The following is a 17412-nucleotide window of genomic DNA, read 5'->3' as shown; positions in this document are numbered from 1 at the left end:
GGCCTTTTCTCTTGTAGCAGAAAGTTAAAGGGAAGCTGTAAATACCCCCCTACCTTATAGTACTGCCCCGGGGCTCCCGGTCCGGGAGGGTACTGGCCCATGTTGCCCTGCTGCAGGGGCATCCTGTGGCCTGGGTACGAGGGCGAGGGCGCCGACCGCTGGGGCCCGGGGCCGTGGTACTGCATGGGCGGGCCAGGGTAGGGCCCCACAGCGCCCATCCCCGGGCCATACTGCTGCTGCCCAGAAAAGCCCTGCGGGGACAGAGAGGGTGACAGGGTGAGACACGGTGTTTCCTGTTCATGTGATCGGCGTCACAAACCTCAGCCTGCCCTGAAATGGGACTTGAAGGGAGGCAGTGGTAAAATTCAGCTGGTAAATATTTATGATGTTGATAAATCATGATCATTAAATCCCCCTTAGTTCTGCTCAAAGAGGAGCACCCATGGCGATACACACAGCAGGCGTATCTATTAACGTGTGCTGCAAAGATTACACTGCAGTCAAATCCTTGGGGGAGATTTGATTAAAACACACACATTATATATAACATTTGTTAGCGTATGTGTACAGTGAATTTCTTTGTGTGTGTGTTTATATAACAAAGTCACACTGGGTTTGGTGCTCTGAATGAGATCTCTTTGTAAGCCGCTATGGATAAATGACACCATATAAATGTAAATGCTTAATTTCTCCAGCAATATGTTAACCTAAGGCAGGAGGCAGGTCCACATTCCCCTTGGGTCTTCAGCTTAGGCTAAAGACAATGTGTGTTCAGGGTAAATATGTACATATGTCAATCCAATAAGTAGTTCTGGCTTTAAAAAATGGCAATTGAAAGCAGCAGGGACAATTTGTTGGGCTGGAGGCCATCAACTCCCCATGGTACCATGTCCACACCAAATTCACAACACCCTCACTACCTGTGTCTATTGTACCAAAACATAACTGTATGAAACAACACCACCCCCCCCCCCCCATGCCAATGGTGAGTAGGAAAGTTTAACAGAAAAAAATATAAATATTTGTTTTACCCTTTGGGATAATCATCAGCCCTGACCTCAGTGGTGCAAGATATTAAAGAATTCCTCATGTGCAACATTTCACAGACTCCTCCCACACTCACACGGCCTGGGGAAGGCCCTAATGTTGAAATGCCCTGAGCGGAAGTACACTATGTGACTGAAGACAAACTGAACAAATCTGGCTGAACAAAATGTGAAACTCCTGAAACTTGCTGTTCATTGGTGGGAGCTACTGTCTGCACTGCCATGCTCTCAGTAGAAGGAAAAAATGTGCTGTTTGTGAAGGTAACCCCAGGATGTAGCATCCAGGTTTGAGCCGTGCTACAGGGGGGAATCGCCTCACCTCAGAGTTGTAGGGCCTTTTGAGCCCCTGCTGCGGACGGGGGGGCCCCTGCTGGCCCCCCGGGTACCCCTGATGCTGAGGAAGCCGCTGGCCCTGGCCGCTGTACATGGGGCCCATGGAGGGGGGGCGTGACGGCCCCATTCCTGCGGGGGTCATTCCAGGGGGGCCGCGGGGGCCGGAGGGCGGCAGGAACTGGCTGTTGTAGGAGGAAGCGCCGCCCATCTGAAAAACAGGCAAACACGTCCATGACACCCTGCTCCCAAACAATGGCTGGAAACGTGCCGGCTAGCGCTGAAAGTCTGCAGGGGCTGGGCTGGGCATGGAAAGGGCCGGGCACCACACGAGCCCGAAAACAAAGGGGCTGCAGGGAGCTCGGTGACACTCGCACGCTTCATCAAAGGTCTTGCCCTTGTGCTATCAGGATGTCGCTTCTCACAATACAAACACCAGATTTGCTTGTACAGGACAAACACTACAGTGTTAGAAAAGAGGTGTGGGATCATACACGCTTTTCCTCTTGCCGTAATTCAGAACATTTCTCTGACATCAGAGGTAAGTCGGCCAGAAACATGACTGGAGTCGTTAAGCCTTCAGCCCAGGAGGGGGCACTGTGCATACTCACATATGGGACAGCACCCTGCTGTATATCTCAGTGTTTGTGTGTCATTTGCCATGTTCAACCCTACAACAGCCTCCCCGCGTCCACACACTTTCCACCCCACTTCCCAGGCGTGACCAAGGCCGCCACGCCACAGCTCCCCCTCCCCTTACCGGTCCGTAATTCAGCTCCTGGTTCTGTTTCTCTTGTATCGCGGCGACTGTTGCCGTGGCGGTGGCCGTAGCCGTGGCGGCCGCTGCGGCCACAGCTGCTGCGGCCGCGGCCTGGGTGAAGTCGGTGGGGGGGCGTGCGCCGTGCGGGGGCATCCCAAGGGACCCCGCTCCGCTGTTGGGGTAACTGAGGAATGCGAGAAAGACACAACCGCGTCAGCGGGGTCACCTCCAGTGGGCTCACACCACAAACACTCTGCACAGCAGCCACTAAATGTACAGATCACTGTTTCCCACCGCTGGGAACTGGAGAGACAATACGATCTGTATGACGCCAGTGGAAATTACATAACATTACAATACGTATTTGCTTAGCAGACACTTATCCAGAGTGACTTCCAAAGCAAGGGTACAAAAGAGCACTTTATAACACAAGCACACCAGTGCATACAGAACACGGCACAGTATATCATACAACAGACCACATCTTAACGAGACAGACCACATCTGGCCACTTAATTACATTCCGTACTTGCTTGGTCAATGCCTTTACCCTTAGCAACTTACAGAGCTTATGTATCATCTATTAACAGAGCTGGACATTTACTGAAGCGGTTCAGCTCAATGCTTCACCAGGGAACCGAACTGGCAACCTTTGTGTTACAAGACCTGCTCCTGACCACTATGCCACACTACAATACACACAAGAGTTTGTGTTATGTTGTAAGACAGCATACAGGATGGCTCTTAGCTCTGAATAGAACTGGTTCAAAAGCAATAGCTGTTCCCAGGCAAGCCTATTGTGACAGCTAGAGTGTTGAAGTGCTGCTCTATTCAGAAAAACGCTGTGTTCCAAACCATTCAGACAGTTTATTGCTATGCAAATCAGAGGACATGGAAGAGCACCACAGCGGAGAGCTGGGAGAGAGCGTGAGTTTGAGTGAGAGCTGGGGGTGGTACTCAGTCTGTGACACATGCTGTACTGACACCACAGAACCAAAGCCCCCCCCAAAAGCAGCAGTGACGCTGGCCCTCAGCTCTGACGTCACCCTGCTCTCTCTCTCTCTCTCTCTCTCTCTCTCTCTCTCTCTCTCTCTTTCTCTCTTTCTCTCTCTCTCTCTCTCTCTCTCTCTCTCTCTCTCTCACACACACACACACACACACACACACACACACACACACACCATTGTGTACACTTACATAAGCACACGCACAATGCACACAAAAACACTACATGCTTTTGCGCATTCACTCAAGTGTGGTCATACAGGTATATTGTTAATGAGAACCTTCAGCTGTCACTAAAAACAGCTGATGTGGAAAACTGTCAGTCACAATTGCACTTTAAACTGTGTTAAATGTTTTTTTCTGTGTTGATGAGGAACCCTAGTTGTCCACTTCCAACTTCATCCACCCCTGATCACTTTTCAATCAACTCAATTGCAATCTGTTAAATTGTTATTGTTTAAATGCCACTGTGCATGAAACAATGTGAAACCAGCCATGGGTTAACATGCTTCACCTGTGCCAATAAGCAATTAGTCTGTGATTAAATACACCTGATTTTGCTCCTTATTGCTTTTTGGTGCATCAGTCAGCACCATCACATACTCATTTACTCTCTCTCTCACACACACACACACACACACGTACACGCACATGGTTTGATAAATCTGTGCCACCTGCTGACAAAAGGGCCAGTGGTGCTGGCCGCTCTCACCTGCCCCCGTAACCGGGGCCTGTGGGGTACCCGCCCCCTGGCCGCCCGTACATCCCCTGCTGCATGTAGCCCTTGTTCGGCTCAGGGTAGCCTTGCTGGCCCATGAACTGGGGGGAGCTCATGCCGGGGCTGTTGCCTGGCAACATGTGACTACCGGCTGAGTTTCCACCTGGGCCCATGGGAGCGCCCAAGACCTGTAGGAGGAGAGAGAGGGAGAAAGAGAGAGGGAAGACAAGAGGGAGCATGAGGAAAGAGAGAAGAGAGAAGAGAGAGGGAAAAGGAGAAGGGAGAGAGTACAAATAAGTAAAGTGAGGGGAAGGTGGGGAAGACAGGCATTGGTGAGTGGTGAGCTGGGGTGACAAATTCAAATAAATGAAGCCATTTCCTGGTCCAGAAACGTGAAACATGCCAGAAGATTTTTCAGTCATAATCTTGGTAGAATTTAGATCAGTGATAACTGATGGCTCACACTAATATAGCAGTACAATAAACTGTACCTTTTTTGCCCCAGCAGGACAAACAGACCTATGGCCAAAATCCTGCGGCAATGACTAAAGGCACCTGTGGTCTCATCAGACACCAGTAAACACCGAATATTTTTTTAAAAAAATGCTTCAGTGGTTTACTATTAGAAAGGTTACGGTTTACCTCATTCTTACATGTCTCAGGGCTTTCCACTTCCGCTGACATAGAGAAATGTTGCTTTGAGTAAAAGCCGCTTAAATTGAATGCTTCATTTGAAATTGTGCGTTTAAAAATAACCGCTTCCAATGGATGTACTAAGCTGGCCTTACACGTGCAAACGCAATGCCTTCAGACAAAGCACACGCGCATCTTGATGAAGTCACCAGTCCCTGCCTCTCTTTACCTGGCTGGGCGAAGGATTGGTCACCCCCCACACTGTGGTTACCACGGAGAGGGAACCTGCAGGCTGATTGGTGCCTTGCTGCCAGGAGACAGGATCATACGGGTAGGAGCCGTCACTGTGGAGACAGAGAGCGCAGTTATTATGGGCTGGTGTCGCCTGTCACACACTTCCTCTTAAGAACGGAGCGCTTTAATGAACAGGGCAGAAACTGCATTTCATGGAACTGCCTCAGTCCTTTTCCAGCGTGCCCATTCCAGGCGCCAGAGCTACCAGCAGTAGAAAGGGGAGATTTATGGATTTGCAAGCGTGACTCTTCACAGGGATTGGATAGGATTTGACCTCAGCATTATCCTCACTGTGGAAATCAACGCTCAGTTTATGCATGTGGGTGTGTGTCTGTGTGTGTGTGTGACTCAGTGTTGTACAGATGAGTCGATATGAAATGTGTATGTCCATATGTGTGTTGTGGGAACATGTGTGCCTGTGTGTGCGTCTGTGTGTGTGTCTCTCAATGTTGTGTCACAGTCACATGCCCCTGCAGTGCTCCACAGTGTTTCCATGGAGACACCTCTGTTTAGACACAGTGAGAGAAGTCGTGTGTGTGTGTGTATGTGTGTGTGAGAGAGAGAGAGAGAGAGGATGAGAGAGAGCTGAGGAGAGAGCACACACAAGAGTGTTTGTTTCACTGCAACTTGTAGTGAATGAGAGCCCTGGTCTTTGTACTCCCCCGTCCTTCCCCTTAATTAGGACTGCTTCCACTTACACTCTGCCTGGCTAATTCCCAGAGGAGTGGCGGGGAACACGCAGGGAACCACAAACCACAGGAGACCAGGCGGAAAAACACCCCCAGCACACAACAGGGCCAAAGCAACAGAAGTCTGAGGTGGCCCTTCTTCAGATACCAGTGGGGGACAAGGACAGATGAAGGTGGTGGTGGTGGCGCTAGTATAAAAATCCATGACTTGGAATGACAGGGCCTCTCTCCCCTCATCAAAGGCAGACACACTGTTCTGCCCACACTAAATTACACACACACACACACACACACACACACACACACACACACACACACACACACACACAAAACAAACAAACTGACACACAGGCCAACTGTCCTGACCTACAGGGCTCAGGAACTAGGGAAATTTACTTGGTGGATCACACGACTACGGACAGAGAAGCGTTTGTGATGCAGAAGGTGGTTAGACATCACAGCGGTGACGCACGCAGACATACGCCCGCCCTGCCCCAGAAGGCGCTCAGCTGAACTGTGAGTAGGGGTGCAGTCAGATCTCCACGAGGGCTGAGGTTACTCTCATGTTCCTCTCCTCAAACCACCAGACGTCCGGCCTTCTCTGCAAACAGGAAACCACCACGCTGCTCGCGAGCCAAGCCCCCGGGCGCCCAATCGGTGCACAGAACGCAGCACAGCCAACGGCACTCGCCGACAGTCTCCCACAAGTCAACCAATCGTGGAGGCAGCGAACAGACCGGTTTTTTTTCTTTGTGTCAGAGAGACCAATCGCAGACAGTGTAGGGATGTAGGTGTGTTTCATTTAAGCACAGCTTGTGCCGACAACGTGGGCTGCAAGTGCGCAACCATGCTCGTGTGTGTGTGTGTGTGTGCGCGCGCACATGTGTGTGAGTGTAAGAGCTTCTGCCTCCTGGGTGCGTTTCTTTCTTTTTGATTGGCTTTATTCTTTACATCACATTGTTCCTCCCCTGCTTCTGCTGTGACGTACAGTACACAGACTCGCTCAGATAAAGGGGGAGCCTCGCCGCGAGAGTCACTATCAAACACAGCAGCAGAACAGAGAACTCTCACTGAAAAACCAGAGGAGGAGATGTAAGAGGATGCCAGCGAGTGCTCCAAAGCTGATCCTGGATCAGCTGTTCCTGGAGATGACTCGCTGGGTCGTTGTAGGAGAGGTCCGGGGAGCATACGGTGGTCACGAGGGGGAGCGGGGGGCACAACGAGGGCAAAAACTCACCTGTGTGGGGTCGGAGGCAGGGCAGGTTTCATGGAGTTGATGGGGTTCATCGGAGGGGTGTGGGCGTCAGCAGGCGGCCCCAAAACTCCTCAACCCAGCAGGCAGTCTGAGAGGGACAGAGAGAGAGAAGAGCGGGGGAGAGGAGAGGGGAGAAAGAGAGGGGAGAGAGAGGGAGAGAGGTGTTAAAGCCTTGCTTTGTCCTGACTGAGACACGCTGCTACACGCACATCTGACTAATAGCAATTACAGTACATGACTCGACCGGATGACAGCTGTACTCAGTTCTAACATTAGCACAGAGATGATCGTCACTGCTCAAAACTAACCTCCAAAGGGATAAACACTGCTCCTCAGAACTGCTCTCCAGTGAGATAACTACTCATCAAAGCTACCATCCAATCAGATAACTCCTCATCAAAGCAACGCTCCAATGATCTCTTCGGGTAAAAACAGCGTGATCTTAACAGACTACGAAGGCATCGCAACAATTAACTGCAATGCTGAACAATGTTAAATGCGCAACCAAAAATGCCTAACATAGGCCTGTATTTTAGGTCACATGTACTGCAGTACAAGACCCCTTTGGTTCCCTGACTGTGCCATTACAGGAAGCAGAAAGCATCATCACAGGAAACGGTGGGGGGGAAAGAGCCCTGGTGCCGTGATTCTCGCCCTGTGACAGAAGCAGGCTGGGGCGCCTCCAGAGCGTGGAAGAACATTCAGAGCTCATCCTCTGTGCGGTGCGGCTCAGCAGAGTGAGACGGCTACACAGCCACGGCGCGAAGGGTTTCCCCCCGCAGGAGGCGTCAGCATGAGCGTCACAAGCACAGAAACACAATCCTTCTGCCCCCAGAACAAACCAGGCCGGCACTCTTACGGGGAGCCCGATTCAGAGTCCGGTGGACCTCCCCGACAGGTCCCTATACCGGACCCCCACCCCCGGGGCTCAAAGCAGGGTGTGCTTAACACATGGCCCCAGTTTTTACTGGAAGCAGGAACTCCACTGCTGCAAAGGAAAAGAGCTGGCAGAAGGTTCCTCATTGAGGGAAACATAGCAAAGAAACACAGTAAATGTGAATGAGATCCCCAGAGAAACAAACGTGCCATTTGAGCTTTGATTCTAGACACTTGTAAAAGGGGTCAGGGATGCAGAGATAAATAAACAACAAAAAATTATGAAACAACACACAGTATCACCAGTAACAGCAAGGTTCCTTTTTCAGGATCGGCTGAAAAACACTGAAAAACTGTTGACCACTGGCCTCTCATTAACCAATCCCTGTGATGCTGGAGGTACAACTGCAACCCCTCTCTATGGCTGATTGATAGATGTACAGAAAGACAGAGCTTTAATAGCATTAGGTGCACTCATAAGTTGCTCATTTCAGACCCTTACTCAGACTATGGCCGTTTCTAGCAGACGTAATGCTTAGGGTGGCAGTGTAGCATAGTGGCAAGGAGCAAGGCTCATAGCCGAGTTGCCGGTTCGATTCCCCACTGGGGCACTGCTGTTGTACCCTTGGGCAAGGTACTTAACCCAGATTTGCCTCTGTAAATATCCAGCTGTATAAACGGGTAACATATAAAAAAATGGTAACCTATGTAAGTCACTCTGGATAAGAGCATCTGCTAGATGCCTGTAATGTAATGTAACGTAATGTAATGAGGGCCATCGAGTAAGCAAGGCGTCCATGTTGGGTGTGCAGAGCTTATCCATTTTTCTGCAGCTGTGAAATGCAGCCATCAGGTGCACAGGAGCTGGGGAGGGGCAGGGGGTGTCTGTCCTCTGTCCCAGCACCCGGTGATTGTGTTTGTGGATGATACTGTCAACACTGCTGCCACCTTCCAGCACTACCAATCGCCTCCCAGAACTCCCGGGATTCCTGACAGAGGGGGGCAGCAGCCCAGGGCTAAAAATAGCGCCTGGGCTTCACGAAGAAAAAAAAATAAAAAATCTACCCGCCACACGGAAACGGAGAGGTTCTCTTCCGCAGATAATGCCAAAACGGCATCAATAATGAAAGGGATGGGCGGGCCGCCTCGCCGTCGTTAGCCTTTTGTGTTCGGGGTGTCAGCGATAAGCAGTGCCCCCCCCGAACCCTTCACCCCCCCGCGGCTTTATTCTTCCATCCCCCTCGTTCACGTCGCTCCTGCTCTCCCTTCTCAGGGATAAACTCCATTAACTGACATGCTAATTTGTCACTAACATCATTGCCTTTCACCCCTCCCCCCATCCCTCCTCTCCTGCTTTCCATCTCTCCCTGTCTTTCCCTCATTTTCCTGTCGCTCTCTTCAGATTTAGGTCAGGCAGCCTACAGCTTGAAAAGAGGAATCAGAGAGGGGGGGGGGGGGGGGGGGTTCAGTGCTGAAAGCAGAAGAGTTTATGATAGAGAAGGACACTTGCAAGGATAATGTGAGGGGCAAAAACGAGAGAACGAGAGAGAGAGAGAGAGAGAGTGAGAGAGGGAGAGAATGAAAATTTCAGTCAGGCAGTGAGGTTTGATAAAGGCAGAGTGAGTGAGGGAGGGAGGAAGGAAGGGAGAGGTAGAGAGAGTGAGAGCGAGAGAGCTGGAGTGGGGCCCACTTGACTACCGCAGACAAGCCAGTGTACTGATATCAGCACACTCAAACGCTAGCTGACACTCCCTCCACTTGCAATTACACACACACGCACACACACACACACACACACGCACACACACACACACACTCACACGCACACACAGACAGATCCATTTACTGCTCCCCACTGGGGCCTTCAAGCGGAGTGTCACACAGCAGTGACTGATACGCCCATACGTTAGCGTACACTTATCCACACGGTCCCCCCGCTCCCCTGCTCGGCCGCACTCAGCTGTAATTGATTACGGCGGCCGCTCCGGCAGCAAACAGCACGCGGTCGCGACTGGCGCTGTGACTCCTCACAGCCACTTCGGCTGGAGCTGCCTGTCAAAACGGGGAAACGCAAACTGCAACACTCCGTTACAGTCACTGTGGACAGTAACCAGCGAGTGACAGAACGGCATTACGCTTCTGTACACACACACGCACACACACACGCGCACACACACACACACACACACACACGCATACACATGTGCACCCAGACCACCTGTGCTTCGTACGAGTGGCTGAGTCCTTTGGGGGAGGAGCTGAGGGGTGTTGCTCTCACTGCGGAATTAGGCCCACCCCTTTCCTGCTATGTTGCGTCACACACAGACACGTTTTGTGACCGTACACCCCCCTCCCCCCTAAAAAAAAACTCCAGAAACTTATTTATGAGCAATGGAGTACTACATTAGTACACCCCCCCTCTGTCTCCCTCTCTCTCTCTCTGTGACAGTTTACTGCACAGACTGTTCCTGCTCTGGAATGAACAGAACACACTGTTCTCTCGTTCCTCCACTCCAACCCCCCCCCCTTGTCTTCTCTCATGGGCCACTTCCACCTCTGGACTGAGGTGCCCGACCCCCGCTGGTGTGTTCGCAATGTTTCTCACCCCTCCTGACACTGCCCCCCGCCCCCGCCCCCCTCCCCTCCCCCCCCTTCCCTCTCCGTCTCACTTTCTCTGCAGCACTCTTCCGTCGTCGGCAGGGAAGGTTCAGGCGGGGACACGCTGCGTTCACTCCAGGCAGCGGTGTGGCTCATGTCTGTGTTTATCGAACGCTGTCCTACCCCCCCCCCCACCCCCCCCGTTTGCCACCCGAATAGAATCTGCAGATCGGATCCCGGCCTCCTGATAGGGGGTCGGTGGAGGAGTGAACGCGTTTTCCACACCGCACATTACTGCCTGCTCTTAAACCTGTATAATGCCATACTGTCTGAATCGCTCATCCAGCAGACGGAAACACAATGCTCAGGAGCTGGGGGGGGGAGATCCAGCAGCCCTACCGGCGTCCCTTTAGGACAGCTTCCCAAATCTGCTCTTCAGAGAAGGACAGGTCCACGCGAGGCCCAGCCTGTCTTAGCAGCCCTGTGCCGGTTCTGTCCTGCCCCACCAGCTTGGGGACAACTGTGCTTCTGTGTGAAGTACACAAAAAATCCAGGGAGGAGCATTACAGGAGCTACACACACAGATAACCCAGGGAGGAGCATTACAGGAGCTACACACACAGATAACCCAGGGAGGAGCATTACAGGAGCTACACACACAGATAACCCAGGGAGGAGCATTACAGGAGCTACACACACACAGATAACCCAGGGAGGAGCATTACAGGAGCTACACACACAGATAACCCAGGGAGCAGCATTACAGGAGCTACACACACAGATAACCCAGGGAGGAGCATTACAGGAGCTACACACACAGATAACCCAGGGAGGAGCATTACAGGAGCTACACACACAGATAACCCAGGGAGCAGCATTACAGGAGCTACACACACAGATAACCCAGGGAGCAGCATTACAGGAGCTACACACACAGATAACCCAGGGAGGAGCATTACAGGAGCTACACACACAGACAACCCACAGAGGAGCGTTATAGGAGCTATGCACACACAGAACCCAGGGAGGAGCGTTATAGGAGCTCCAAGCTGTGGCATGAGCCAATGATGACCACAGCAGCAGAACAAATTGTTTTAGTTGTGCCAGGGATAGGGGTGGGTATGACAACAGGGGTTGCTCGTCCTTCTGCTTTCTGACACCCTGCGGTTCATTAAACACCTATGTCAGCAGGGTAGTGCCTATCCACCAACCAGCACCCGCTCCACTGTAGTGCACCGTGGGCTGTGTGTGAGGGTATCAGAGGATGGCATTGGCTCGCCTCATCTCTCCTGCACCACCGCAAAGGTTGTCGAGGATAAGACCTATTATACAACTGATGATGCCGACACAGGGTCATGTAACAGCAAAATGAGCATAACAAATCCCACGGCGCACAGACTGAGCGGGTTATTCAGCTCTGGGTTCTGAGTGTCGCTGGCTATCAGGCTGAGCAACAGGCCCACAAAGCACAGGAGGGCCACCCAGATTCACTCAGCACGATGTGAACGCAGCGTTTCTCTCTCTCTCTCTGTTCCGACTTTACTTCTGCCCACTCTGTCCTTCGCGAGTCCCCCTTCCCAAGGACACCCCCCTCCCACTTTCTCACGAAAGCCTGATGTTCCCTCTCCTCGGCCAGTCTGGCCTAATCTCGTCTGGGCTGGGACGAAATGTGCTGACTCCACAGCCGACTGGTGTACATACGCAGGACCAGGAATTCCATTGCGTGAGAGGTAGAAAACACAAATACATGGGTGTATAAGAGAGCGTGTGTGTGTGTGTGTGTGTGTGTTCTGTGTGCTTTTCAGTAAGTGAATGTGACAGGAAGAGAGTGAAAATGACTAAGTGAGTCTGAGAGTCTTAGAGTGAGTGAGTCAGATATCAGTGACTTGCCTCTCTCCCCACATGGTCTCACACAAGCTACTGTGAGGTTCACAGTCCAACAGTATATTATAGAGCGCTGACCCATGCTGGTTGGACTCCCTACTGCTACCATCATATCCCAGAATCCCCCTCACAACACCAAACGATGGAGACTGACTACACATACATGACTGGTGTGCCTCCTCCACAGCTTGCCCTCCACAACAGAAGCTGCTTAGCGCTTAGAGCGTGTGTGTGTGTGTGTGTGTGTGTGTGTGTGTGTGTGTGTGTGTGTGTCGGGGATGTTCCTGATGACACACAGTCCAAAGCATCCCACTGAAGTGTCAGACGCACACCAACCTCACGCCCTCTGGTTTGCTGTGTCACTACCTGTCTGCAGATGTCGGAACCCCCCGCTCCAGACCCCGGGAGGAAGAATCCCCCTCGTGACCGTCTTTCGCTGCCGTCAGCGTCCACTGTCTGCAGGGCCCAGGTGGCCATCTGCGGTGCCGAGAGGAAGACGCCGCGGTCGCACCGCCCCTGCCTTTTAAAAAAGCACCAGACGCGGCCCTGAACAGGATGTGAAACAAGACCGCAGCCCTCAGCCTTCCAGTCAGTCCGAGGGAGGCTGCCGGTCACACCGTGGCGATGGAAGGGGCGTCACGGAAACAGGGACCCCAACGCTGTCTCATGCAGGTCACATGACTAACAGGGGAGAGAAACAGTGACGGCTATGCGCAGCAGCCATGCTGCCTTGTTGGAAGGCAGAGTGTTATTCACACAAGCACGTTACAACGGGAAAAAGTGCTAATTCAGCCACAGCAGGCTTATCAGCGGTATCTCCTGATTTTATCCATCCCAGAACGGGACACACACACACACGCCTTTTTGCACTTCTTTAGACTGGTGAAATACCGCAATCCGAAAAAACCTTTTAGCACCGTGATTCGAAGACGTCCAATTTGCATTTTGCGCTTGCAACATGAGTCACCACAGTCCCTCCTGTCTGTTTGCACACTATCATACGTGCAGCTGTAAAGCTTCACCCTCACATGTGCGAGGAGCTTACAGGAGTTCACAACCACTCTGCCAGACACACGTCTTTATAATGTACAGAGACCCAAGTCTCCTGAGGACGTCGCCAACATTACTTATCAGGGTGCTATACACAGCATATTTTTAAAAATGGATGTCCACCCACTTTCACATTGATCTACCACCATGACACCTTAAAAAAAGCAATGGCTAGCGAAGGTTTACCCAACAAATGATGATCCAAATCATCCTTAAAGAGCCAGCGTTGACTCCCGTTACTCAGTTTCCTTGGCGCTATTTAGTGCTGTTGGGTTGCCATGGCAAAAACAGGGATAGCCACGCCAATGGTATTTGGCCAGGTTGATGGTTTGGGACTTCCATCTTCATGATCCTGTTTGCAAATGTGTCATATAGCACAGAATATCTCTCCAGTCCCCCCCCCAGCTCCTGTGTGCTCAGCTGCACGGCTGCGATACGTCCAGGCACACGCTGTGAAACGGAACGCAAGTCGGTCCTCATCATTCCGGAACACCGCTAGCTGAAAAACATGCGTTACGTCACTAACTCGCAGAACCGTGAGCAACGTGAAACAGTTTCCAAGTGCAACAGGGGCCAGTATATCAACGTCATACAAAATCAGTGCAACTACTGACATTCTTCAACATATGCCAATAGCTCTTTCATATAAGCACCTCGCAAATGGTATTTAAAAAAGTACTTAAATTACTAAATAGTATTAGCTAAATTGCACCATTTCAGATCAAATCTGACTATGTAGGACTATATTTAGTATGTATTTAATACATTCTCCTGACTCGTATATAAAAGTACATTATCTAACCGTGCATCATATTTGTGTTTGTAACTCCACCCAGCACGGCCGGATGTTTTTCCCTGGACTGAAACAGCACTGTCTTTGTTAGAGATTCTTTCTGTGAAAGGAAAGTTAAATGGGCCTCCTTACGTCAAACAACAATGTGAATGGACAAAAAACACTGGATGTGTGGCAAGTGCTGAATACTGTAAATGAGATAGACTCCACGTCTCCAATCTACACGTTCCCTCTATAGTTTCAAAACACCACTGCACTATAATACTACAGCAAGCAGAAATACTACGCGACTACACCACTGTCACAGGTCCAACCTATGGAGGAGAAAGGTGCTGCCAAAGTCCACACGCAGCTGGAGTATTTACGGATTGCAATGGGCAAGGTATTTGATTGTAAACACTTGCTCACTGAACAGCTCGCAAACCATGGATTAAAGCAAGAAGTAGAGTGCAGATTCCACATGAATGACAGGGAGCTGCCAAAGTCTCTGTCTGACGCTACATGCATATAAATAGCTTTGCAGATGAAGCCACCCACAGTCTCTACCAGTGGATGGTGCAAAAAAGCACAAACCAAATGCATGTATTAAACCAACTGAGTAGTTTCAAACCCTTATTTCGGCGGCAGCTTCAACCGAAAGTTAACTGAAACAAACAGCACGCGACCCCAGGGGCCACCCTTATTTGCTCTGCGAAGCCGTTACAGTCAGTCGCGGTAAGCTTTTGTGGCTCGTCTGCTGACCTCATAAATCCACTGCCTAGCAGTGGTTACAAGATACGAAAAGAGCCAATCAGAGCGCACTGTCGGCGCATACATATCTCCAGCAGTGGGGGTCTTTGGCCACTACAGTGCGCAAACATTTCACTGAACACAGCTGCAAGGGTACGGTCCCCCAAGAAAAATGCAGCTAGCTTACCACTGAGAAAGAATCGTAAATACAAGCTGCTTTAGAGCCTTTATATCTGGTAAGACCAACGGTCCAGCAATCTACAACACCCCTCCCCTGTTAATGCATGTATAATCATACTGAAGCTGCCAGCCGTTTGTAAATCATTTGTCTGTGGCAGAAGCTAATCGCATCATGTGACCCTGGGGGGTGGAGCGTTCCGCCCTTTTTCGGGATCATCAATGGGAGCGTGATCCACGCAGCTGACAGCGCCTGTGTGACTCTGGCGCTGTGAGCGCACAGTGCACGGCTTACAGCGCTGCGTTAAAGCGCCGCATGCATGCGTGCGCGTGCCGCTAAGACACACCGCAATAAGAGCCACCGCAGCACAGGGGCCTGCGCACCCCTCACTGTCTGCCTCCCTGCCAAATATCACCATCACGCCGGGTCCAAAGGTAGAGAGCACACACTCACCTCCACCCAGCTGCACACGCACATGCGCGCGTGCGCGCGCACACACACACACACACACACACACACACACAAAAGTGGGAGTACACATATGAAGCACATCGTGATCATATCAGGGCCCTCTGAAGAAAAAAAAAATGTAATGAGACACACTTAGTAAGGGGTTGTTAAAGGGGTTAATCTGTACTTAATCTGCATTTAATCTGTTATTCAAGCCCCACCTCTATCACTATCAAACACATAACATAAAATCTCCACACTCGGAATTATGAAGTTGGGGGTCAAAGGTTGAGAGATCAACCGGAGCGGGGACGAAGGCCGGCCATCGGGGATGAGGATTAAGAGAGAAAGTGCCGTGCTGGATCTGTGGCTAATGATGCCCAGAACCGGTGAGAGTTATGGCAGGTTTTTTTTAGTCAGAAATACTCGCCAAAGATAAACTGTGATTTCAAATCATGAATGCTTTCCAGTAGACCGGATGTTATCAACGCTCAATTCTCTTTTGGCTTGTGAACAACCGCCATAAAAAAAAAATCTGTTGTCTGACAAATGAATATCCACATAACACTTATAAAGGACCTGAGGTGGATTGTGGATGGCTGATCAAAATAAATAAACAGACGAGGGGAAAAAAAGACAAGTGGATCTGACCCCTCTACCCCAGTTGTGCTAAACTACAATGGGCCGCAACTTTCAGCTGTGGGTATCGGAAGCACAGCCGACAACGGTCTTATCAGCCGGGCTAAAACCTCGTGTTTGTTTGAGCTTCCAGATTACCCAGCGGCCCCGTCTACTTTCCTGCGCTCCCCTGTAATTGAGTTGTCCCGCGTGTGGACTGTGGCATGAACGCAAACGGTGTCACTCCGCATCGACCACCCCCCCCCCCCCCCCCCCACTTCTTTGTCAGAGTCCCGACTGTTACTCACAAAAGCCGCGCAGGGCTCGTTAGTTCAACGGCCTTGCGCTTGATAAACTCGTCTGACTTCCGTGCACCACTGCCCCCCCCCACCCCCCCAAACCCCTAGCTGCAACGTGACTCGCCCGGCACACAGCTCCCGTTCCCTCGCTTTCTCTCCCTCCCTCCCTCCCTCTCTCTCTCTGCTCTCCAGGTTGACTGACTGATCGTCCGGCTGACGAATGCTGACGGGAGCAACTCGCTGGAGTCTCCTGCACAGACGGCCGGCTCGCTGCTGCGGGCTCTCGCTGTGACAAATGCCACACTGCTCCGCTCCCCGCACGCACGTTTCCAGCGCTCATTAGATATGCCGGGGACGGAGACCGAGTTCACGATACCCTGATTCAGCACCCGTGTTTAGTGCCATTGTTCTGATTATCAGGACTGGCACGGTCTGGCCCCGCTGTCCAGGAGCCGGGCAGCGCGATGACACATTTATGTTTTTGTTTCCACGGAGGCAAGGAGGGGCTGCATTAACAGCGAAGGTCTGCCGGGTCACAGAAAGAATGCGGTGATGTCACAATAGTTTACACCCGTGGAAAGGCCTGGGCTAGCCCTGATTAGGGTGCAAGGACAGAGAGAGCTGGCAAGCACATGCTCTCTCTTACACACACACACACACACACACACACACACACACACACACACACACACACACACACACACACACACACACACACACACTCAAGCGTGCGTAGGCAGGTTTCTAGTGACCTGCTCTGCGCTTTTGGCAGGGAGGGCCCCCTGACTCTCAGACTCACCATGACTTGGCGATTTCAGCAGGACAGATCACCTTTTTCTCCTCCTTGATGTGCTTGCTTTGCCATCCACCGCCTAGGCCTGAAGTCCCGGCACAGACGTGTGAATCTGCCAGCCCCCCGCCCCCAGCCACCGCCCGTGCATGCAGCTACATGCTGAGACTGTCCACTCGAGCTGCCAGCTGCCCAGCAGATCGGTTTGAACAACTTGGGGGCAGCGGTCAGAGCCTGAACTGTGGCCCTGGAAGTTATAGGTTCAAGTCCCATATGCGACGTGGATTTAGAATACACTTCATCAGGGGGGCTTACCCGCAGCTACTTCAGTAAATGCCCAGCTGTACACCTGAGTTACAGGGTGAGCGTGGTGAGAAGCCCTGAGCGTTCTGGGAACACAGGATAAGGGCGTCTGCT

General features: G+C 51.5%; 1 protein-coding gene across 1 annotated transcript in view; it reads right to left on the bottom strand.

Moving 5' to 3' along the window:
* Positions 1-17412, bottom strand: part of zmiz2 (zinc finger, MIZ-type containing 2) — a 39366-nt gene that overhangs the window by 12168 nt on the left and 9786 nt on the right. The window contains exons 2-7 of the mRNA XM_036528660.1: positions 6713-6818; positions 4722-4836; positions 3854-4047; positions 2137-2320; positions 1366-1587; positions 54-251 (exon numbers count right to left, since the gene is read on the bottom strand). Coding sequence (XP_036384553.1) covers positions 54-251; positions 1366-1587; positions 2137-2320; positions 3854-4047; positions 4722-4836; positions 6713-6762 — 963 coding nt within the window. The 5' untranslated portion in view covers positions 6763-6818. The remainder of the gene's footprint in view (positions 1-53; positions 252-1365; positions 1588-2136; positions 2321-3853; positions 4048-4721; positions 4837-6712; positions 6819-17412) is intronic.

The sequence above is a fragment of the Megalops cyprinoides genome, chromosome 5 (genome assembly GCF_013368585.1).
Source record: "Megalops cyprinoides isolate fMegCyp1 chromosome 5, fMegCyp1.pri, whole genome shotgun sequence".
NCBI lineage: Eukaryota > Metazoa > Chordata > Actinopteri > Elopiformes > Megalopidae > Megalops > Megalops cyprinoides.
Note: the sequence above shows the minus strand (reverse complement) of the source record. Positions and strands in the feature narration are given on the sequence as shown.